General features: G+C 42.7%; 1 protein-coding gene across 5 annotated transcripts in view; it reads left to right on the top strand.

Moving 5' to 3' along the window:
* Nucleotides 1-23,652, top strand: part of LOC110522439 (kelch-like protein 29) — a 408,191-nt gene that overhangs the window by 165,477 nt on the left and 219,062 nt on the right. For all 5 annotated transcript variants that reach the window (XM_036976046.2, XM_090233075.1, XM_090233073.1 and 2 more), the window contains exon 3: nt 2,762-3,055. In XM_036976046.2, the coding sequence (XP_036831941.2) occupies nt 2,762-3,055 (294 nt within the window). The remainder of the gene's footprint in view (nt 1-2,761; nt 3,056-23,652) is intronic.

The following is a 23,652-nucleotide window of genomic DNA, read 5'->3' as shown; positions in this document are numbered from 1 at the left end:
TGAGGCCAGTCAATCAATCAATCAATCAATCAATCAAATGTATTTATAAAGCCCTTTTTACATCAGCCAATGTCACAAAGTGCTGTACAGAAACCCAGCCTAAAACCCCAAACAGCAAGCAATGCAGATGTAGAAGCACGGTGAATAGGAAAAACTCCCTAGAAAGGCCAGATCCTAGCAAGAAACCTAGAGAGGAATCAGGCTATGAGGGGTGGCCAGTCCTCTTCTGTCTGTGCCGGGTGGAGATTATAACAGAACATGGCCAACATGTTCAAACGTTCATAGACGACCAGCAGGGTCAAGATGATAATACTAATCACAGTGGATGTAGAGGGTGCAACAGGTCAGCACCTCAGGAGTAAATGTCAGTTGGCTTTTCATAGCCGATCATTCAGAGTTAAAGACACCAGGTGCGGTAGAGAGAAAGTCCAAAACAGCAGGTCCGTCTGGGACAAGGTAGCACAGCCAGTGAACAGGTCAGGGTTCCATAGCCGTAGGCAGAACAGTTGAAAATGGAGCAGCAGCATGACCAGGTGGACTGGGGACAGCAAGGAGTCATCAAGCCAGGTAGTCCTGAGGCATGCTCCTAGGGCTCAGGTCCTCTGAGAAAAGGAAGAGCAAGAGAGAGAATTAGAGGGAGCAAACTTAAATTCACACAGGACACCGGATAAGACATGAGAAATACTCTAGATATAACAGACTGACCCTAGCCCCCCGACACAAACTATTGCAGCATAAATAGTGGAGGCTGAGACAGAAGAGGTCTAGCTACTGGCCTCTAGTCTCTAGTAAGTAGCTAGAGACTTACTGGAACATTACCTGAGGCCAGTAGCTAGAGACTTACTGGAACATTAGCTGAGACCTGAGACCAGTAGCTGGAGACTTATTGGAACATTAGCTGAGACCTGAGGCCAGTAGCTGGAGACTTATTGGAACATTAGCTGAGGCCTGAAGCCAGTAGCTAGAGACTTACTGGAACATTAGCTGAGACCTGAGACCAGTAGCTGGAGACTTATTGGAACATTAGCTGAGACCTGAGGCCAGTAGCTGGAGACTTGGAACATTAGCTGAGGCCTGAAGCCAGTAGCTGGAGACTTACTGGAACATTAGTGGAGGCCTGAGGCCAGTAGCTGGAGACTTATTGGAACATTAGCTGAGGCCTGAGGCCAGTAGCTGGAGACTTACTGGAACATTAGCTGAGACCTGAGGCCAGTAGCTGGAGACTTACTGGAACATTAGCTGAGGCCTGAGGCCAGTAGCTGGAGACTTGGAACATTAACTTTTAGCTCAGCTACTAACACACTAGTCTTGGGTTGGAGCTTTTGGATATGCAAATGTCTGTCCCAATACCGATCCTAAATATATCTGTTGTATACAGATCTGCTGTATAGAGATTGGTTGGCTATTACTCCACTGGAGGGAGTTTCTCCCGCCCTTTCGGAAGTTCTGACTATTGTCGTCTGTGTGTGTGTGTGTGTGTGTGTGTGTGTGTGTGTGTCTCTGTGTGTGTTTTGACCTAGAGGTGGACAGTAATGTACCTGTAGCTAAATAGATGGTCACAGCTCAGACTGATAGTGCTGTGGTCCCCCAATGGCCCTGTTTACAACACACACACTTCAAGGCATTCCTTCCTGCGACAGAGACCACTGTGCAGAAGAAAGACTTGTCATTCTCTGTGATTCTAGTTTTAAAGACCACCAGTACATGTTCATGGAATATCCTTGACTCCGTGTTGTGTGCTAGTGTATGTGAGAGAGAGCCTGTATTCATAACTGCTCTTATCAAGGCCCAGAAAGACATCTCATTCCTTTGATGAGGAGAGTACACTACACTACACACCCGTCTGATGGCTTTTACTTCACAGGCCAGATACAGTAGACACCACTGATTGATGATCTCATACACAGTGACATACCGTCCTGTGGTACAGAATACTGTTCGTCATTCCAGCCTACAGCAGCGTCGCCCTATCCATCACACTCTGTCATCCTCATAAAAGAGGAAACTAGTCATGATATTCAATGGTATTACTATTGAGTTAGCTGGCTATTACGGTATAGAGAAACGAGTTAGTAGTGAGTTTTTTTTAGCCACAAGGCAATTCAGTGATGACCTCCAGGTCAAGCTATAGCCATAGCTATTCTCAAGACAATATGGAAAATAATCATGTAGTGTCTGGCTGTGGCCAATGGCTTAATTTTTTAACTTTTATTTAATTGAAGGCAACAACATATCCATGGTAACCAAACCCAATTAGTCTATTTAAAGAGTGTGTTTCCAGTTGTTTTATTGATCCTGTTATGGTGATGTTCATTTCTGTTCTGTCTGTTATCATCTCGTTAAGACCTGGGCCTGCAGCTGTTAGTCAGATGGAAACAGTGGAAATGTTACTGCAGGAGCGTTCACGCCTCAATTTAGTCATTTAGTCATTTAGCAGACGCTCTTATCCAGAGCGACTTACAGGAGCAATTAGGGTTAACTGCCTTGCTCAAGGGTACATTGACAGATGTTTCACCTAGTCGGCTCAGGGATTCAAACCAGCAACCTTTCGGTTACTGGCCCAACACTCTTAACCACTAGACTATCTGCCGACTCTGAAGTGGCACGTTATTGTGACTCAAATTTTAATCTACACAATATCGGGCCAGGATATCAGTAACAGACTAATCAGCTGAAATAATAATAATAACTTTAATAATAACAATCCCCCCCCCCCCCCCACCCCCACCCCCACCCCCCCTGTCATCATCTCCTCTGAAAGGCAGAGGAAGTGATGTCCGGTCACCACAATCGCTTCGAGAGGGAGTACCGGGGGACACCGTGGGAGAGGCGGGACATCGTCCGTTCGGCCGGCCTCCTTAATGGAGCGGGAGCCAATAACTGCTGCGCCGCCGCTGTCGGCAATGGAAACAACCGTCCGGGACTCCTCCCACTGCCCGTCATCCCCTCCCTCCTGCCCACCCCAGTTACGGTTGCTGTGACGACGTCAAGTGGTGGTGACATGGTCGTCAAGCGTCAAGGAGGGGTCACGATCGCTGTCGCTGGTTCTGCCAAGGTAAGAACACACAGCTCCTCTTTCTCTCCAAACCATTACCCCCCTCATTATATACTGTTTCCACTCTCTAACCATTCTCTCCACACAGCTCCTCTTTCTCTCCAAACCATTACCCCCCTCCTCATTATATACTGTTTCCACTCTCTAACCATTCTCTCCACACAGCTCCTCTTTCTCTCCAAACCATTACCTCCCTCCTCATTATATACTGTTTCCACTCTCTAACCATTCTCTCCACACAGCTCCTCTTTCTCTCCAACCCATTACCTCCCTCCTCATTATACACTGTCTCCACTCTCTAACCATTCTCTCCACACAGCTCCTCTTTCTCTCCAAACCATTACCTCCCTCCTCATTATATACTGTTTCCACTCTCTAACCATTCTCCTCATGCAAAAGTCTCTTTCTCTCCAAACCATTACCTCCCTCCTCATTATACACTGTCTCCACTCTCTAACCATTTTCTCCACACAGCTCCTCTTTCTCTCCAAACCATTTACCTCCCTCCTCATTATACACTGTCTCCACTCTCTAACCATTCTCTCCACACAGCTCCTCTTTCTCCCTCTCTTGCCAACTCTTTTAATATCCATCCCCACCAAGACCTTTACCCCCGTCTTCTCTTTCTCTATTTATGTTACGCTTATTTTACCAGGTAAGTTGACTGAGAACACATTCTCATTTACTGCAGCGACCTGGGGAACAGTTACAGGGGAGATGAATGAGACAATTGTAAACGGGGTATAATTAAGGTAGCCATGATGGTATGAGGGCCAGATTGGGAATTTAACCAGGACACCAGCGATACCACCCCTACAATAAGTACCATAGAATCTTTAGCGACCACAGAGAGTCAGGACACACGTTTAAAACATCCCATCCGAAAGAGGCCCCTTACACAGGGCAATGTCCCCAATCACTGACCTGGGTCATTGGGATATTTTTATAGACTAGAGGAAAGAGTGCCTCCTACTGGCCCTCCATCACCACTTCCAGCAGCATCTGGTATCCCATCCAGGACCAACCCTGCTTAGCTTCAGAGGTAAGCCAGCAGTGGGGTCTCTCTCTCATCCCCATCTCGCTCTGCCAAATGGCTGGCTTGTTCCCTCTTTCTTCCTCCGTAATTTTCTCCTCTCGTTATGTAAATGACCTGCTGCAGCAGTTGAGATGTGGCCAAGCCATAGCTGCTTACGGACCTCTCAGCTTGGACAGCGTTTTCAGGCAGGTGATTATCCATATTTGGATATACTTAAAACGTTGATGACCATTTTGCTGCTAGCGCTTCTTATTATATTCATCAGAACTGGGAATCTGAAAAAGTTATAAGCCCTAGTACCACTTTGAGATCTGAGCTCTTAAGTTGACTTTCAATCAGTGACTGGTGTTTTCTCTTCTCTCCTGTAAAAAAAACAAACCAGTGTTTTCTCTTCTCTCCTCTTCTCTCCAAGGAGTTATCTAGCCAGCTCTGAGAGAAGAAGCTTCACCAAACCAAGTTAGAAAGCTCAGCCTTATTCCTTGTCCTGGCTCTGCTAGCTCAACCACTGTTCATCTTCCTCCAACTCCACAGGCCCTGGGCTTGTCTGCACCTCTCTCAACCTCATATCACATCACCCTGTTACCATCAGGTTTCTGTTTTCTCTTCCCCCCTCTCTCTCTCTCTCTCTCTCTCTCTCTCTCTCTCTCTCTCTCTCTCTCTCTCTCTCTCTCTCTCTCTCTCTCTCTCTCTCTCTCTCTCTGTCCCTCTCTCTCTCTCTCTCTCTCTCTCCCCCCTCTCTCTCTCTCTCTTGCTCTCTCTCTCTCTCGCTCTCTCGCTCTCGCTCTCTCTCTCTCCCTCTCTTTCCCCCTCTCTCTCTCTCTCTCTCTCTCTCGCTCTCTCTCTCTCTCCTTTCTATTTTTCCTCTTTCTCTTCTTTCTCTCTCTCTCCTTCCTCCTATTTTCTTTCTCCCTCCTCTCTCTCTCTCCAACTCTCTCTATCCTCTAATATGCAGTAGTGGTACACAAGGCTGCAGTAATTTAGCATCATTAGGTGGCTGAGTGAACTCTCTGACCACAGAAATGGTAAATGTTAAATCTCCTCCGGCAACCAAGCGGCCTGCTTTTGTCGGCTGAATAATGACATTATATCTGGAACAGAAGTCTCAGCATCCACCGTCTCCCACCATGGCTATTGTCATCAGTCAATGGCTGCCACAGTGATTAGGACCACTCCATATGGCTTCCATATATTTAGCATATAGCGTCAGTAGCATGGCTGGTCTGAGATGTGAGTGTCAGATACATGGAAGGGGGCTTACCTTTCTCCTCTGTGTTGTCTTTGTCACTTCTTTGTAACCCTGGCATACTGTAGCTGAATAGAGAATAGAAGCATTAAATATTGCTGTCGCTGTGTGTGTGTGCGCGCGCTAGTCTCCTCTACATCACAGGGTGTCCGCCACACAATACACAGGCAGCACAACAGCTGGCCTTGTACACGGGCCTGTGGGCTGGGTGGGCTTGCATGCATGTCTTAGTGTGAGTCTGTGGCCCTGTGGGCTTTACTATTGAGTGTGTGTACAGTTTGTATTTTTGCATATACTTGGACAGTGTATGAGTACTTGTGTGCATAAATGTTTCATGTTTTATCTTTTCCAACGCCTGCGTCTGTGTACACAGATAAATCCTTGGCTGTTGACGCCACTACGCTAGTTCTGTTTTCAGGTGATGAATAATGTGTAAAGGCACTCACTGGGTCGTTGTGGTTATACTCCAAGAGAAAACAGCGTGGCAATCAGGGTTTATTTATGGTCAGGGACAGATTAAAACAGGCCATTCGCTTACATAGATTAATCAAGCAATTACCCAGAACAGGAGAGGAGGACAATGTATCCTGATTTGTAAAGGGGGTATTGGCTTGTGGCTAGAAATAATATTTAGCAACAGATTTTTCAGAATGTTTTTTTTAATCATAACATTATTTGGTATTATTTTTTATCAGAATGTGATTTGGTATTTGTAAGGGTGTTATCAGGTTTAAGGCAAGGTGATGTTGAATGGATCCTTTTCATCTTTCGATGCTAAAATTAATATTCCAGAGAAATATCCTTCTCATGGTTGGTTGGATCTCCCATTGTTACATGCTGTGTATTTCAGAATCTAGAAGTCTAATGCCCTAGTTTCACTTGCCAATTCCCTGTTCCCTGTTTAATACATTTAACCTCTTCAGCTCCTCGATATAAAACCTACATCTCTACTGGTTTTATGTTTCATTTCTACTGGTCTTGTATTCCATCTCTACTGGTTTTCTGTTTCATTTCTGCTGGTCTTGTATTCCATCTCTACTGGTTTTCTGTTTCATTTCTGCTGGTCTTGTATTCCATCTCTACTGGTTTATTGTTTCATTTCTGCTGGTCTTGTATTCCATCTCTACTGGTTTTCTGTTTCATTTCTACTGGTCTTGTATTCCATCTCTACTGGTTTATTGTTTCATTTCTGCTGGTCTTGTATTCCATCTCTACTGGTTTTCTGTTTCATTTCTACTGGTCTTGTATTCCATCTCTACTGGTTTTCTGTTTCATTTCTACTGGTCTTGTATTCCATCTCTACTGGTTTTCTGTTTCATTTCTACTGGTCTTGTATTCCATCTCTACTGGTTTATTGTTTCATTTCTGCTGGTCTTGTATTCCATCTCTACTGGTTTTCTGTTTCATTTCTACTGGTCTTGTATTCAATCTCTACTGGTTTATTGTTTAATTTCTGCTGGTCTTGTATTCCATCTCTACTGGTTTTCTGTTTCATTTCTACTGGTCTTGTATTCCATCTCTACTGGTTTATTGTTTCATTTCTACTGGTCTTGTATTCCATCTCTACTGGTTTATTGTTTCATTTCTGCTGGTCTTGTATTCCATCTCTACTGGTTTATTGTTTCATTTCTGCTGGTCTTGTATTCCATCTCTACTGGTTTATTGTTTCATTTCTGCTGGTCTTGTATTCCATCTTTACTGGTTTATTGTTTCATTTCTGCTGGTCTTGTATTCCATCTCTACTGGTTTATTGTTTAATTTCTGCTGGTCTTGTATTCCATCTCTACTGGTTTTCTGTTTCATTTCTACTGGTCTTGTATTCCATCTCTACTGGTTTATTGTTTCATTTCTACTGGTCTTGTATTCCATCTCTACTGGTTTTCTGTTTCATTTCTACTGGTCTTGTATTCCATCTCTACTGGTTTTCTGTTTCATTTCTGCTGGTCTTGTATTCCATCTCTACTGGTTTTCTGTTTCATTTCTACTGGTCTTGTATTCCATCTCTACTGGTTTTCTGTTTCATTTCTACTGGTCTTGTATTCCATCTCTACTGGTTTATTGTTTCATTTCTACTGGTCTTGTATTCCATCTCTACTGGTTTATTGTTTCATTTCTGCTGGTCTTGTATTCCATCTCTACTGGTTTTCTGTTTCATTTCTACTGGTCTTGTATTCCATCTTTACTGGTTTATTGTTTCATTTCTGCTGGTCTTGTATTCCATCTTTACTGGTTTATTGTTTCATTTCTGCTGGTCTTGTATTCCATCTCTACTGGTTTATTGTTTCATTTCTGCTGGTCTTGTATTCCATCTCTACTGGTTTATTGTTTCATTTCTGCTGGTCTTGTATTCCATCTTTACTGGTTTATTGTTTCATTTCTGCTGGTCTTGTATTCCATCTCTACTGGTTTTCTGTTAACTTCTACTGGTCTTGTATTCCATCTCTACTGGTTTTCTGTTAACTTCTACTGGTCTTGTATTCCATCTCTACTGGTTTTCTGTTTCATTTCTGCTGGTCTTGTATTCCATCTCTACTGGTTTATTGTTTCATTTCTGCTGGTCTTGTATTCCATCTCTACTGGTTTTCTGTTTCATTTCTACTGGTCTTGTATTCCATCTCTACTGGTTTTCTGTTTCATTTCTACTGGTCTTGTATTCCATCTCTACTGGTTTTCTGTTTCATTTCTACTGGTCTTGTATTCCATCTTTACTGGTTTATTGTTTCATTTCTACTGGTCTTGTATTCCATCTTTACTGGTTTATTGTTTCATTTCTACTGGTCTTGTATTCCATCTCTACTGGTTTTCTGTTTCATTTCTACTGGTCTTGTATTCCATCTTTACTGGTTTATTGTTTCATTTCTGCTGGTCTTGTATTCCATCTCTACTGGTTTTCTGTTTCATTTCTACTGGTCTTGTATTCCATCTCTACTGGTTTTCTGTTAACTTCTACTGGTCTTGTATTCCATCTCTACTGGTTTTCTGTTAACTTCTACTGGTCTTGTATTCCATTTCTACTGGTTTTCTGTTTCATTTCTACTGGTTTTCTGTTAACTTCTACTGGTCTTGTATTCCATTTCTACTGGTTTTCTGTTTCATTTCTACTGGTCTTGTATTCCATTTCTACTGGTTTTCTGTTAACTTCTACTGGTCTTGTATTCCATTTCTACTAGTTTTCTGTTCCATTTCTACTGGTTTTCTGTTTCATATCTACTGGTTTTCTGTTAACTTCTACTGGTCTTGTATTCCATTTCTACTGGTTTTCTGTTAACTTCTACTGGTCTTGTATTCCATTTCTACTGGTTTTCTGTTAACTTCTACTGGTCTTGTATTCCATTTCTACTGGTTTTCTGTTAACTTCTACTGGTCTTGTATTCCATCTCTACTGGTTTTCTGTTTCATTTCTGCTGGTCTTGTATTCCATTTCTACTGGTTTTCTGTTTCATTTCTACTGGTCTTGTATTCCATCTCTACTGGTTTTCTGTTTCATTTCTACTGGTCTTGTATTCCATCTCTACTGGTTTTCTGTTTCATTTCTACTGGTCTTGTATTCCATTTCTACTGGTTTTCTGTTAACTTCTACTGGTCTTGTATTCCATTTCTACTGGTTTTCTGTTAACTTCTACTGGTCTTGTATTCCATTTCTACTGGTTTTCTGTTAACTTCTACTGGTCTTGTATTCCATTTCTACTGGTTTTCTGTTAACTTCTACTGGTATTGTATTCCATCTCTACTGTTTTTTTGTTCACAAAGATAGTTAGAACATGGCTATAAAGGCAGTGGTATTATTGTTGTAGAATTAATAGTCCTATAATTGATTGTATGATATACAGCACCCACACAGTATAATATACATGATTTCTCTCAGTCAAGTGTACAGTATGTAATTAGTGGTAGACAGACACACAGTAATACCTTTGCAGTATTGCCAAGTCCCTTTAAAAAACTACACTGATACAAAATATAAATGCAACAATTTAAAAGATTTTACTGAGTTACAGTTCATATAAGGAAATCAGGCAATTGAAATACATTCATTAAACCCTAGTCTATGGATTTAATATGACTGGGAATATAGATATGCATCTGTTGGTTATAGATATCTTTAAAAAAAAAGTAGGGGCATGGATCAGAAAACCAGTCAGTATCTGGTGTTACCACCATCTCCTTTGCATAGAGTTGATCAGGCTGTTGATTGTGGCCTGTAGAATGTTGTCCCACTCCTCTTCAATGGCTGTGAAAAGTTGATGGATATTGGCGGGAACTGAAACACGCTGTCGTACACATCGAGCCAGAGCATCGCAAACATACTCAATGGGTGACATGTCTGGTGAGTATGCAGGCCATGGAAGAACTGGGACATCTTCAGCTTCCAGTTATTGTGTACAGATCCTTGCGACATGGGGCTGTGCATTATCATGCTGAAACATGAGGTGATGGCTGCGGATGAATGGCACAACAGTGGGCCTCAGGTTTTCGTCACGGTAACTCTGTGCATTATCATGCTGAAACATGAGGTGATGGCTGCGGATGAATGGCACAACAGTGGGCCTCAGGTTCTCATCACGGTAACTCTGTGCATTATCATGCTGAAACATGAGGTGATGGCTGCGGATGAATGGCACAACAGTGGGCCTCAGGTTCTCGTCACGGTAACTCTGTGCATTATCATGCTGAAGCATGAGGTGATGGCTGCGGATGAATGGCACAACAGTGGGCCTCAGGTTCTCGTCACGGTAACTCTGTGCATTATCATGCTGAAACATGAGGTGATGGCTGCGGATGAATGGCACAACAGTGGGCCTCAGGTTCTCGTCACGGTAACTCTGTGCATTCAAATTGCCATCAATAAAATGGAATTGAGTTTCGTTGTCCGTAGCTTATGCCTGCCCATACCATAACCCCACCGCCACCATGGGGCACTCTGTTCACAACGTTGACATCAGCAAACCACTCGCCCACACAACACCATAAAAACTGTCTGCCATCTGCCTGGTACAGTTGAAACCATGATTAATCCATGAAGAGCACACTTCTCCAGCGTCCCAGTGTCATTGAAGGTGAGCGTTCGCCCACTGAAGTCGTTTATGACGCTGAACTGCAGTCAGGTCAAGACCCTGGTGAGAATGACGAACACGCTGATGAGCTTCCATGAGACTGTTTCTGAGAGTTTGTGCAGAAATACTTTGGTTGTACAAACCCGCTGATTCAGGTGGCTGGTCTGACGATCCCACAGGTGAAGAAGCTGGATGTGGAGGTCTTGGGCTGGTGGTTACATGTGGTCTGCGGTTGTGAGGCCGGTTGGACATACTGCCAAATTCTCTAAAACAACGTTGGTAGATAAATTAACATTAAATTCTCTGGCAACAGCTCTGGAGGACTTTCCTGCAGTCAGCATGCCAATTGCACACTCCCTCAAAACTGGAGACATCTGCGCCATTGTGTTGTGTGACAAAACTGCACCTTATTGTCCTCAGCGCAAGGTGATCATGCCGTTTAATCAGCTTCTTGATATGCCACACCTGTCAGGTGGATGGATTATCTTGGCAAGTGAGAGAGGCTCACTAACAGGGATGTAAACACATTTGGACCAATACTTTACATGTTGTGTTTATATTTTTGTTCAGTGTACATATTAAATCTAAACGTAACATCTTGGTTTATATAGAGGTTATATTTAATGTAAACTAACCAGCCAAATGTATAATGTGGAATGTGCAGTGTATGTTATATTGTTGTTATATTTCATTTTCAGTTGCAGAAGCATGACTAGAAAGCCATCCAGCTACAGCATAGCCCAGACAATGTGAGCCCCTTAATTGGCCTAGTGTCCTTGGTTCCTCCTCACACAGTGGTAGATTAGTGCTAGCTGCCCTTGTCTATCGTTGATTGTCGGCAGGGCAGGTTGGGTACTTCAGTGCAGGGAGCAACAGACATGCTATCTACAACACAGCAGGAGGCCACTGCCTCTCCCTGACACTGCTCGTCAACAAGGAAAGAAAGTTCACAATAACCCACTTATTCTCCACCATAATGGCTGTTTTAAGACGTTCACACACATCCACTGTATGGCTACCTCCCTAGATTGTTCTGTTTTAAAAAGCATGAGAACCTGTAGTATGTTAGCAACACTCACCACAACAAACAAGGCTCGAATCCACAATATCATAGTAGAGACCTGGACAGGGGTAGTTGGAATCCACAATATCAAAGTAGAGACCTGGACAGGGGTAGTTGGAATCCACAATATCAAAGTAGAGACCTGGACAGGGATAGTTGGAATCCACAATATCATAGTAGAGACCTGGACAGGGGTAGTTGGAATCCACAATATCATAGTAGAGACCTGGACAGGGGTAGTTGGAATCCACAATATCATAGTAGAGACCTGGACAGGGGTAGTTGGAATCCACAATATCATAGTAGAGACCTGGACAGGGGTAGTTGGAATCCATAATATCATAGTAGAGACCTGGACAGGGGTAGTTGGAATCCACAATATCATAGTAGAGACCTGGACAGGGGTAGTTGGAATCCACAATATCATAGTAGAGACCTGGACAGGGGTAGTTGGAATCCACAATATCATAGTAGAGACCTGGACAGGGGTAGTTGGAATCCACAATATCATAGTAGAGACCTGGACAGGGGTAGTTGGAATCCATAATATCATAGTAGAGACCTGGACAGGGGTAGTTGGAATCCACAATATCATAGTAGAGACCTGGACAGGGGTAGTTGGAATCCATAATATCATAGTAGAGACCTGGACAGGGGTAGTTGGAATCCACAATATCATAGTAGAGACCTGGACAGGGGTAGTTGGAATCCACAATATCATAGTAGAGACCTGGACAGGGGTAGTTGGAATCCACAATATCATAGTAGAGACCTGGACAGGGGTAGTTGGAATCCACAATATCATAGTAGAGACCTGGACAGGGGTAGTTGGAATCCACAATATCATAGTAGAGACCTGGACAGGGGTAGTTGGAATCCACAATATCATAGTAGAGACCTGGACAGGGGTAGTTGGAATCCATAATATCATAGTAGAGACCTGGACAGGGGTAGTTGGAATCCACAATATCATAGTAGAGACCTGGACAGGGGTAGTTGGAATCCATAATATCATAGTAGAGACCTGGACAGGGGTAGTTGGAATCCACAATATCATAGTAGAGACCTGGACAGGGGTAGTTGGAATCCACAATATCATAGTAGAGACCTGGACAGGGGTAGTTGGAATCCATAATATCATAGTAGAGACCTGGACAGGGGTAGTTGGAATCCACAATATCATAGTAGAGACCTGGACAGGGGTAGTTGGAATCCATAATATCATAGTAGAGACCTGGACAGGGGTAGTTGGAATGCAGAAAAAGGTCAAAACACACAATAGGAGATTTTCTTTATATAGTACTAGTTTCCGAAGGTAAATTGAAAGCAGTACTCTATATTGCCTTTGAAGTGAACACATCAGAGTCCTTGACAGTGGCTGGCAGATGTATCATAATATATACCCTGCCTGTCTCAATACACAGGTAGGAAAAACACACAGAAAACCAGCCAATAAAAACATATGAATGATAAAATCACAGCATATTTGAGGCTATGGCAAGCGCAGGGAGAGATTTTTCTTTTTTGAAAAGTATGATAACCTTGCCGTGAAATGTATTGAAAGTGAGATTACATTTTTAAAAGACGCACACTGTGAAAGCTGGTAGACGGAGAGAGAGAGAGAGAGAGAGAGAGAGAGAGAGGATAAGGGGAAAGAGGGAGCAAGACAGGAATGGTGAGAACAGCTTCTGAATTAGGCTCAAATAAAAAAGGAAATCCACATCACTATTTCAGTCAAATGCTGGAAGATGTAGTGCGGATAAGATGAAACTCTGCATCTCTAAAGGAGACAGTCTCACCACGACGTGATTAAATAGAAAGCAGCTTCCCTAGGAAAACTAAACAGCCCTTCCACGTAGGAAGATCTAGTGATTCACGGCTTACAGAAATATTTTCATACAGCTCCTAACTACCTCATATTCAGCTTTGATAAATTCTATCTTTAATGTGACTGTTTGTTTTGGGATGTTTGAATAGTAATTGTTGGTTTATCATTGTGAAAGTCACTATACTATTAGAGGATTCCTTGTATTGTTGTGACCTTTATTCAGCCTTAGATACTGTTTAAAAGTGCATTATTTGTTATTGAACGTATTGGGGGGGGGCCTGTCTCTAATGTGGCTGACTATAACATCCCCCTGTCTGAACTGAACAGGTGCTTCTCCAAAACCAAATGATAAACTTTTGTATTCACAAACCTTATTTTCAAATTTGGAAAAACTGATGGTACCTTCAATTCTTATCAAAGCTTCTCCTTCAGCAGTAATTACAAAACAACTAGCTGAACCAACGCATGTTGAAAGCACAATGTATCAGGAATGTCTGCTTTGACTATCCTGGGAAATGTGCAGTGTGGATAGGCTGTAGTCTTCACATTTCTGTTGATGTTACATTATTACTGGTCCTGTTAAGGTCGCAGTTTTCTTTGGCAATTGAAGTTCTCACACTTTTCATACCAGTAAAGCATGTTAAATTGAATAAAATGTATTTCACAGGACACAGTATGGCCATTTCTGTAGGAAATGTACAGCCTCTTAATCTCTCTCTGGGATAAATGTTACAACTCTCTGTGGAGTACTGTTCTTTACATTTCATTAATCAGACCTCATGCCTTGTCAGCTGATCACCCCCGTTGCTGACATTTAGATTTGCAATTGGTGGAAGAAAGCGAAATCAGTCGCATCTCTCTCTAATAGGGAGAGACAGAGAAAGAGCATTAGAGGGTGAGAGGGAGCTCATTGTTTAAAACACATCGTTACCGCTGCTGCTAGCTGGGTGACCTTGTAAGCCTAAATATGGTAAAAAATTACCTTCTCTCTCTCTCTCTTCTCCCCCTCTCTCTCTTCTCTCACCCCCTCTCTCTCTCTTCTCTCACCCCCCTCTCTCTTCTCTCTCCCCCCTCTCTCTCTTCTCTCGCTCTCTTCTCTCTCCCCCTCTCTCTTCTCCCCCTCTCGCTCTCTTCTCCCCCTCTCGCTCTCTTCTCTCACCCCCCCTCTCTCTTCTCCCCTCTCACTCTCTTCTCTCGCTCTTTTCTCTCTCCCCCCTCTCTCTTCTCCCCCTCTCGCTCTCTTCTCTCACCCCCCCTCTCTCTTCTCCCCCTCTCTCTCTTCTCTCGCTCTCTTCTCTCTCCCCTTCTCTCTTCTCCCCCTCTCGCTCTCTTCTCCCCCTCTCTCTCTCTCTCTCTGTCTCTCTCTCTCTCTCTCTGTCTCTCTTTCTCTCTCTCTCGCCCCCATCTCTCTCTCTCGCCCCCATCTCTCTCTCTCTGCTCTCTCTCTCTCTCTCACCCCCATCTCTCTCTCTCTCTCTCTCTCTCTCTCTCTCTCTCTCTCTCTCTCTCTCTCTCTCTCTCTCTCTCTCTCTCTCTCTCTCACCCCCATCTCTCTCTCTCTCTCTCTCTCTCTCTCTCTCTCTTTCTCTTTATATATATATATATATATCTCCTATTTCATTCTTCAGAAGTGCTCAGAATCTCATATTAATGTTGGGAGAGGAATCCCATTCCCACATTTTAATGCAGTAGCCTCACCGCTTGATTTACTATTTACATGTTGATTACGTTGAACCTTAGGTGGGCGGGGCAGCAGGCGTGGCCAATGGCACGGTAGCTGACCAAACAATTTTGAGGCCCTTCTTTTGGTTGCAGAGACAAATTGTTGCTGTTTAAAAGCTAATTTCCTGCAATTCTACAAGTTGCCATGTGGCAGAGATTTATATTTACAGTTTAAGCTAATTTCATGCAATTCTACACATTTGTCTCTGTCTTATGCAGTGTTCTGAGCGACTCACACATTATTTAAAAAATTGATGGGGGCCCCATGCCATGGCAGAAATACTCCCGAATGCATAACATTTCAGATTCTCCATGACTGTCTAGCTGTTATTTTGGTAATCGTTAATCGTTAGTGTTGTGAAAAAGTATTTGCACCCTTTCTAATTTTCTCTACTTTCCCATATTTTTAATAGTGAATTATCAACCAAAACATAATATTAGATCAAGGGAACCTGAGTGAACAAATAACACAACAATTACATACTTATTTAATTTATTACATAAACAAAGTTATACAACACCCAATGCCCCTGTGTGAAGAAAAAACAAATTCCACCATTACACTCACTAACTGGTTGTGCCACCTCTCGCTGCAACGACTCCAACCAAACACTTCCTGTAGTTGTTGATCAGTCACTCACGTCGCTGTGGAGGAATTTTGTCCCACTCTTCCATACAGAACTGCTTTAACTCAGTGACATTTGTGGTTTTTTAAGTATGAACTGCTCGTTTCAAGTCTGCTACAACATCTCAGTTGGGATTAGGTCAGGACTTTGACCCTTCCAAAACTTCACATTTGTTGCTTTTTTAGACATTTTCATGTAGACTTGATTGTGTGTTTTGGATCATTGTCTTGCTGCTGGGTAATCCCAGCTACACTTCAGCTTCCGCTCCCAGGCGGATGGCCTGACATTCTCCTGTGGAATTTTTTACATTTTTTATTTTTATTTCACCTTTATTTAACCAGGTAGGCTAGTTGAGAACACCTTTATTTAACCAGGTAGGCTAGTTGAGAACACCTTTATTTAACCAGGTAGGCTAGTTGAGAACACCTTTATTTAACCAGGTAGGCTAGTTGAGAACACCTTTATTTAACCAGGTAGGCTAGTTGAGAACACCTTTATTTAACCAGGTAGGCTAGTTGAGAACACCTTTATTTAACCAGGTAGGCTAGTTGAGAACACCTTTATTTAACCAGGTAGGCTAGTTGAGAACACCTTTATTTAACCAGGTAGGCTAGTTGAGAACACCTTTATTTAACCAGGTAGGCTAGTTGAGAACACCTTTATTTAACCAGGTAGGCTAGTTGAGAACACCTTTATTTAACCAGGTAGGCTAGTTGAGAACACCTTTATTTAACCAGGTAGGCTAGTTGAGAACACCTTTATTTAACCAGGTAGGCTAGTTGAGAACACCTTTATTTAACCAGGTAGGCTAGTTGAGAACACCTTTATTTAACCAGGTAGGCTAGTTGAGAACACCTTTATTTAACCAGGTAGGCCAGTTGAGAACAAGTTTTCATTTACAATTGCTACCTGGTCAAGATAAAGCAAAGCAGTTCGACACATACAACAACACAGAGTTACACATGGAGTAAAACAGACATACAGTCAATAATACAGTAGAAACAAGTCTATATACAATGTGAGCAAATGAGGTGAGATAAGGGAGGTAAAGGCAAAAAAAGGCCATGGTGGCGAAGTAAATACAATATAGCAAGTAAAACACTGGAATGGTAGATTTGCAGTGGAAGAATGTGCAAAGTAGAAATAAAAATAATGGGGTGCAAAGGAGCAAAATAAATAAATAAAATAAATAAATACAGTAGGGAAAGAGGTAGTTGTTTGGGCTAAATTATAGGTGGGCTATGTACAGGTGCAGTAATCTGTGAGCTGCTCTGACAGTTGGTGCTTAAAGCTAGTGAGGGAGATAAGTGTTTCCAGTTTCAGAGATTTTTGTAGTTCGTTCCAGTCACTGGCAGCAGAGAACTGGAAGGAGAGGCGGCCAAAGAAAGAATTGGTTTTGGGGGTGACTAGAGAGATATACCTGCTGGAGCGTGTGCTACAGGTGGGAGATGCTATGGTGACCAGCGAGCTGAGATAAGGGGGGACTTTACCTAGCAGGGTCTTGTAGATGACATGGAGCCAGTGGGTTTGGCGACGAGTATGAAGCGAGGGCCGGCCAACGAGAGCGTACAGGTCGCAATGGTGGGTAGTATATGGGGCTTTGGTGACAAAAACGGATGGCCCTGTGATAGACTGCATCCAATTTGTGAGTGATCTGATACAGAGCAGAATTCATGGTTGCTTCTATTAAGGCAAGTTGTCCAGGTCCTGAAGCAGAAAAACATCCCCAAACCATCACACTACCACCACCATGCTTGACTGTTGGTATAAGGTTCTTACTGTGGAATACCGTGTTTGGTCCCATTATGCCTGGTGAAAACCAATCGCATCCCAAAAGTTATACTTAGACTCACCTGTCCATAGAACATTCTTATTGATGATCATCCAGGTGCTTCCATGTTCTTTTTGGCAAACTGGAGTCAACTTTTTGTATGAGATGTGTCCCACTATATTATGTCTGGTGAAAACCACACTCTCCATTACTCTACCTCTCTACCCTACCTCTCTACTCTCTACCTCTCTACCTCTACTCTCTACCTCTTTACTAGAGGTCAACCGATTAATCGGAATGGCCGATTAATTAGGGCCGATTTCAAGTTTTCATAACAATCGGAAATCGGTATTTTTGGACAAGTCAGTTAAGAAGACATTCTTATTTACAATTATTTAACTGCCTCGTTCATTTACAATGACGGTATTTTTGGACAAGTCAGTTAAGAAGACATTCTTATTTACAATGACGGCCTAGGAACGGTGGGTTAACTGCCTCGTTCAGGGGCAGAACGACAGATTTTCACCTTGTCAGCTCAGGGGATCCAATCTTGCAACCTTACAGTTAACGAGTCCAACGCAATAACGACCTGCCTCTCTCTCGTTGCACTCCACAAGAAGACTGCCTGTTACTCGAATGCAGTAAACCAAGGTAAGGTGCTAGCTAGCATTAAACTTATCTTATAAAAAACAATCAATCATAATCACTAGTTAACTAACTACACATGGTTGATGATATTACTAGATATTATCTAGCGTGTCATGTATAATCTGAATGAGCATACAAGTATCTAAGTATCTGACTGAGCGGTGGTAGGCAGAAGCCGGCGCGTAAACATTCATTCAAACAGCACTTTCGTGCGTTTTGCCAGCAGCTCTTCGTTGTGCGTCAAGCATTGCGCTGTTTATGACTTCAAGCCTATCAACTCCCGAGATGAGGCTGGTGTAACCGAAGTGAAATGGCTGGCTAGTTAGGGCGCGCTAATAGCGTTTCAAACGTCACTCGCTCTGAGCCTTCTAGTAGTTGTTCCCCTTGCTCTGCATGGGTAACGCTGCTTCGAGAGTGGCTGTTGTGTTGCTGGTTCGAGCCCAGGTAGGAGCGAGGAGAGGGACGGAAGCTATACTGTTACACTGGCAATACTAAAGTGCCTATAAGAACATCCAATAGTCAAAGGTTAATGAAATACAAATGGTATAGAGAGAAATAGTCCTATAAATACTACAGTGCCTTGCGAAAGTATTCGGCCCCCTTGAACTTTGCAACCTTTTGCCACATTTCAGGCTTCAAACATAAAGATATAAAACTGTATTTTTTTGTGAAGAATCAACAACAAGTGGGACACAATCATGAAGTGGAACGACATTTATTGGATATTTCAAACTTTTTTAACAAATCAAAAACTGAAAAATTGTGCGTGCAAAATTAGTCAGCCCCCTTATGTTAATACTTTGTAGCGCCACCTTTTGCTGCGATTACAGCTGTAAGTCGCTTGAGGTATGTCTCTATCAGTTTTGCACATCGAGAGACTGAATTTTTTTCCCATTCCTCCTTGCAAAACAGCTCGAGCTCAGTGAGGTTGGATGGAGAGCATTTGTGAACAGCAGTTTTCAGTTCTTTCCACAGATTCTCGATTGGATTCAGGTCTGGACTTTGACTTGGCCATTCTAACACCTGGATATGTTTATTTTTGAACCATTCCATTGTAGATTTTGCTTTATGTTTTGGATCATTGTCTTGTTGGAAGACAAATCTCCGTCCCAGTCTCAGGTCTTTTGCAGACTCCATCAGGTTTTCTTCCAGAATGGTCCTGTATTTGGCTCCATCCATCTTCCCATCAATTTTAACCATCTTCCCTGTCCCTGCTGAAGAAAAGCAGGCCCAAACCATGATGCTGCCACCACCATGTTTGACAGTGGGGATGGTGTGTTCAGCTGTGTTGCTTTTACGCCAAACATAACGTTTTGCATTGTTGCCAAAAAGTTCAATTTTGGTTTCATCTGACCAGAGCACCTTCTTCCACATGTTTGGTGTGTCTCCCAGGTGGCTTGTGGCAAACTTTAAACGACACTTTTTATGGATATCTTTAAGAAATGGCTTTCTTCTTGCCACTCTTCCATAAAGGCCAGATTTGTGCAATATACGACTGATTGTTGTCCTATGGACAGTCTCCCACCTCAGCTGTAGATCTCTGCAGTTCATCCAGAGTGATCATGGGCCTTTTGGCTGCATCTCTGATCAGTCTTCTCCTTGTATGAGCTGAAAGTTTAGAGGGACGGCCAGGTCTTGGTAGATTTGCAGTGGTCTGATACTCCTTCCATTTCAATATTATCGCTTGCACAGTGCTCCTTGGGATGTTTAAAGCTTGGGAAATCTTTTTGTATCCAAATCCGGCTTTAAACTTCTTCACAACAGTATCTCGGACCTGCCTGGTGTGTTCCTTGTTCTTCATGATACTCTCTGCGCTTTTAACGGACCTCTGAGACTATCACAGTGCAGGTGCATTTATACGGAGACTTGATTACACACAGGTGGATTGTATTTATCATCATTAGTCATTTAGGTCAACATTGGATCATTCAGAGATCCTCACTGAACTTCTGGAGAGAGTTTGCTGCACTGAAAGTAAAGGGGCTGAATAATTTTGCACGCCCAATTTTTCAGTTTTTGATTTGTTAAAAAAGTTTGAAATATCCAATAAATGTCGTTCCACTTCATGCTTGTGTCCCACTTGTTGTTGATTCTTCACAAAAAAATACAGTTTTACATCTTTATGTTTGAAGCCTGAAATGTGGCAAAAGGTCGCAAAGTTCAAGGGGGCCGAATACTTTCGCAAGGCACTGTATATTAACTACAACCTAAAACTTCTTACCTGGGAATATTGAAGACTCATGTTAAAAGGAACCACCAGCTTTCATATGTTCTCATGTTCTGCGCAAGGAACTTAAACGTTAGCTTTCTTACATGGCACATATTGCACTTTTAATTCTCCAACACTTTGTTTTTGCATAATTTAAACCAAATTGAACGTTTCATTATTTATTTGAGGCTAAATTGATTTTATTGATGTATTATATTAAGTTAAAATAAGTGTTAATTCAGTATTTTTGTAAATGTCATTATTACAAATAAAATAAATAAAACAATTTTTTTTGGGCCTCCAATAATCGGTATCGGCATTGAAAAATCATAATCGGTCGACCTCTACTCTCTACCTCTCTACCTCTACTCTCTTCCTCTCTACTCTACCTCTCTACTCTCTACCTATCTACTCTCTACCTCTACTCTACCTCTCTACTCTCTACCTCTCTACTCTCTACCTCTACTCTACCTCTCTACTCTATCTCTCTTCCTCTATCACCTCGCTACCTCTATTACCTCTCTACCTCTATTACCTCTCTACCTCTATTACCTCTCTACCTCTCTTCTCTCTTCTCTCTACCTCTCTACCTCTATTACCTCTCTACCTCTCTTCTCTCTACCTCTCTATCTCTCTTCCTCTATCACCTCTATACCTCTATTACCGCTCTACCTCTATTACCTCTACCTCTCTTCTCTCTACCTCTATTACCTCTCTACCTCTCTTCTCTCACCTCTCTACCTCTATTACCTCTCTACCTCTCTTCTCTCTACCTCTATTACCTCTCTTCTCTCTACCTCTCTTCTCTCTACCTCTATTACCTCTCTGCCTCTTCTCTCTTCTCTCTACCTCTATTACCTCTCTTCTCTCTACCTCTATTACCTCTATTACCTCTCTACCTCTTCTCTCTTCTCTCTACCTCTCTTCTCTCTACCTCTATTACCTCTTACCTATCTTCTCTCTTCTCTCTACCTCTCTTCCTCTTACCTCTTACCTCTCTTCTCTCTACCTCTCTACTCTCTACCTCTACTCTACCTCTCTACTCTCTCTCTCTTCCTCTATCACCTTTCTACCTCTATTACCTCTCTACCTCTATACCTCTATTACCGCTCTACCTCTATTACCTCTCTTACCTCTCTTCTCTCTACCTCTCTACCTCTCTTCTCTCTACCTCTCTTCTCTCTACCTCTCTACCTCTATTACCTCTCTTCTCTCTACCTCTCTTCTCTCTACCTCTCTTCTCTCTACCTCTCTACCTCTCTTCTCTCACCTCTCTACCTCTATTACCTCTCTACCTCTCTTCTCTCTACCTCTATTACCTATATTACCTCTCTTCTCTCTACCTCTCTACCTCTATTACCTCTCTACCTCTATTACCTCTCTACCTCTCTTCTCTCTACCTCTATTACCTCTCTACCTCTCTTCTCTCTACCTGTATTACCTCTATTACCTCTCTACCTCTCTACCTCTATTACCTCTCTACCGCTCTTCTCTCTTCTCTCTACCTCTTTTCTCTCTACCTCTATTACCTCTCTACCTCTCTTCTCTCTTCTCTCTACCTCTCTTCCTCTTACCTCTTACCTCTCTTCTCTCTTCTCTCTACTCTCTACTCTCTACCTCTTACCTCTCTTCTCTCTTCTCTCTACCTCTCTTCCTCTTACCTCTTACCTCTCTTCTCTCTTCTATCTACCTCTCTACTCTCTACCTCTACTCTACATCTCTCTTCCTCTATCACCTCTCTACCTATATTACCTCTCTACCTCTATACCTCTATTACCTCTCTACCTCTCTACTCTCTACCTCTACTCTACCTCTCTACTCTCTCTCTCTTCCTCTATCACCTTTCTACCTCTATTACCTCTCTACCTCTATACCTCTATTACCGCTCTACCTCTATTACCTCTCTACCTCTCTTCTCTACCTCTCTACCTCTCTTCTCTCTACCTCTCTTCTCTCTACCTCTCTACCTCTATTACCTCTCTTCTCTCTACCTCTCTTCTCTCTACCTCTCTTCTCTCTACCTCTCTACCTCTCTTCTCTCACCTCTCTACCTCTATTACCTCTCTACCTCTCTTCTCTCTACCTCTATTACCTATATTACCTCTCTTCTCTCTACCTCTCTACCTCTATTACCTCTCTACCTCTATTACCTCTCTACCTCTCTTCTCTCTACCTCTATTACCTCTCTACCTCTCTTCTCTCTACCTGTATTACCTCTATTACCTCTCTACCTCTCTACCTCTATTACCTCTCTACCGCTCTTCTCTCTTCTCTCTACCTCTTTTCTCTCTACCTCTATTACCTCTCTACCTCTCTTCTCTCTTCTCTCTACCTCTCTTCCTCTTACCTCTCTACCTCTCTTCTCTCTTCTCTCTACCTCTCTTCCTCTTACCTCTTACCTCTCTTCTCTCTTCTATCTACCTCTCTACTCTCTACCTCTACTCTACATCTCTCTTCCTCTATCACCTCTCTACCTATATTACCTCTCTACCTCTATACCTCTATTACCGCTCTACCTCTATTACCTCTCTACCTCTATTACCTCTATTACCTCTCTTCTCTCTACCTCTCTTCTCTCTACCTCTCTACCTCTATTACCTCTCTTCTCTCTACCTCTCTTCTCTCTACCTCTCTTCCCTCTACCTCTCTACCTCTCTTCTCTCACCTCTCTACCTCTATTACCTCTCTACCTCTCTTCTCTCTACCTCTATTACCTATATTACCTCTCTTCTCTCTACCTCTCTACCTCTATTACCTCTCTACCTCTATTACCTCTCTACCTCTCTTCTCTTCTCTCTACCTCTATTACCTATTTACCTCTCTTCTCTCTACCTGTATTACCTCTATTACCTCTCTACCTCTCTTCTCTCTTCTCTCTACCTCTATTACCTCTCTACCTCTCTTCTCTCTACCTCTCTTCTCTCTTCTCTCTACCTCTCTTCCTCTTACCTCTTACCTCTCTACCTCTACTCTCTTCCTCTCTACTCTACCTCTCTACTCTCTACCTATCTACTCTCTACCTCTACTCTACCTCTCTACTCTCTACCTCTCTACTCTCTACCTCTACTGTACCTCTCTACTCTATCTCTCTTCCTCTATCACCTCGCTACCTCTATTACCTCTCTACCTCTATTACCTCTCTACCTCTATTACCTCTCTACCTCTCTTCTCTCTTCTCTCTACCTCTCTACCTCTATTACCTCTCTACCTCTCTTCTCTCTACCTCTCTATCTCTCTTCCTCTATCACCTCTATACCTCTATTACCGCTCTACCTCTATTACCTCTACCTCTCTTCTCTCTACCTCTATTACCTCTCTACCTCTCTTCTCTCACCTCTCTACCTCTATTACCTCTCTACCTCTCTTCTCTCTACCTCTATTACCTCTCTTCTCTCTA

The sequence above is a fragment of the Oncorhynchus mykiss genome, chromosome 4, assembly GCF_057628025.1.
Source record: "Oncorhynchus mykiss isolate SJ-2025 chromosome 4, ASM5762802v1, whole genome shotgun sequence".
NCBI classification, from domain to species: Eukaryota; Metazoa; Chordata; class Actinopteri; order Salmoniformes; family Salmonidae; genus Oncorhynchus; species Oncorhynchus mykiss.
Note: the sequence above shows the minus strand (reverse complement) of the source record. Positions and strands in the feature narration are given on the sequence as shown.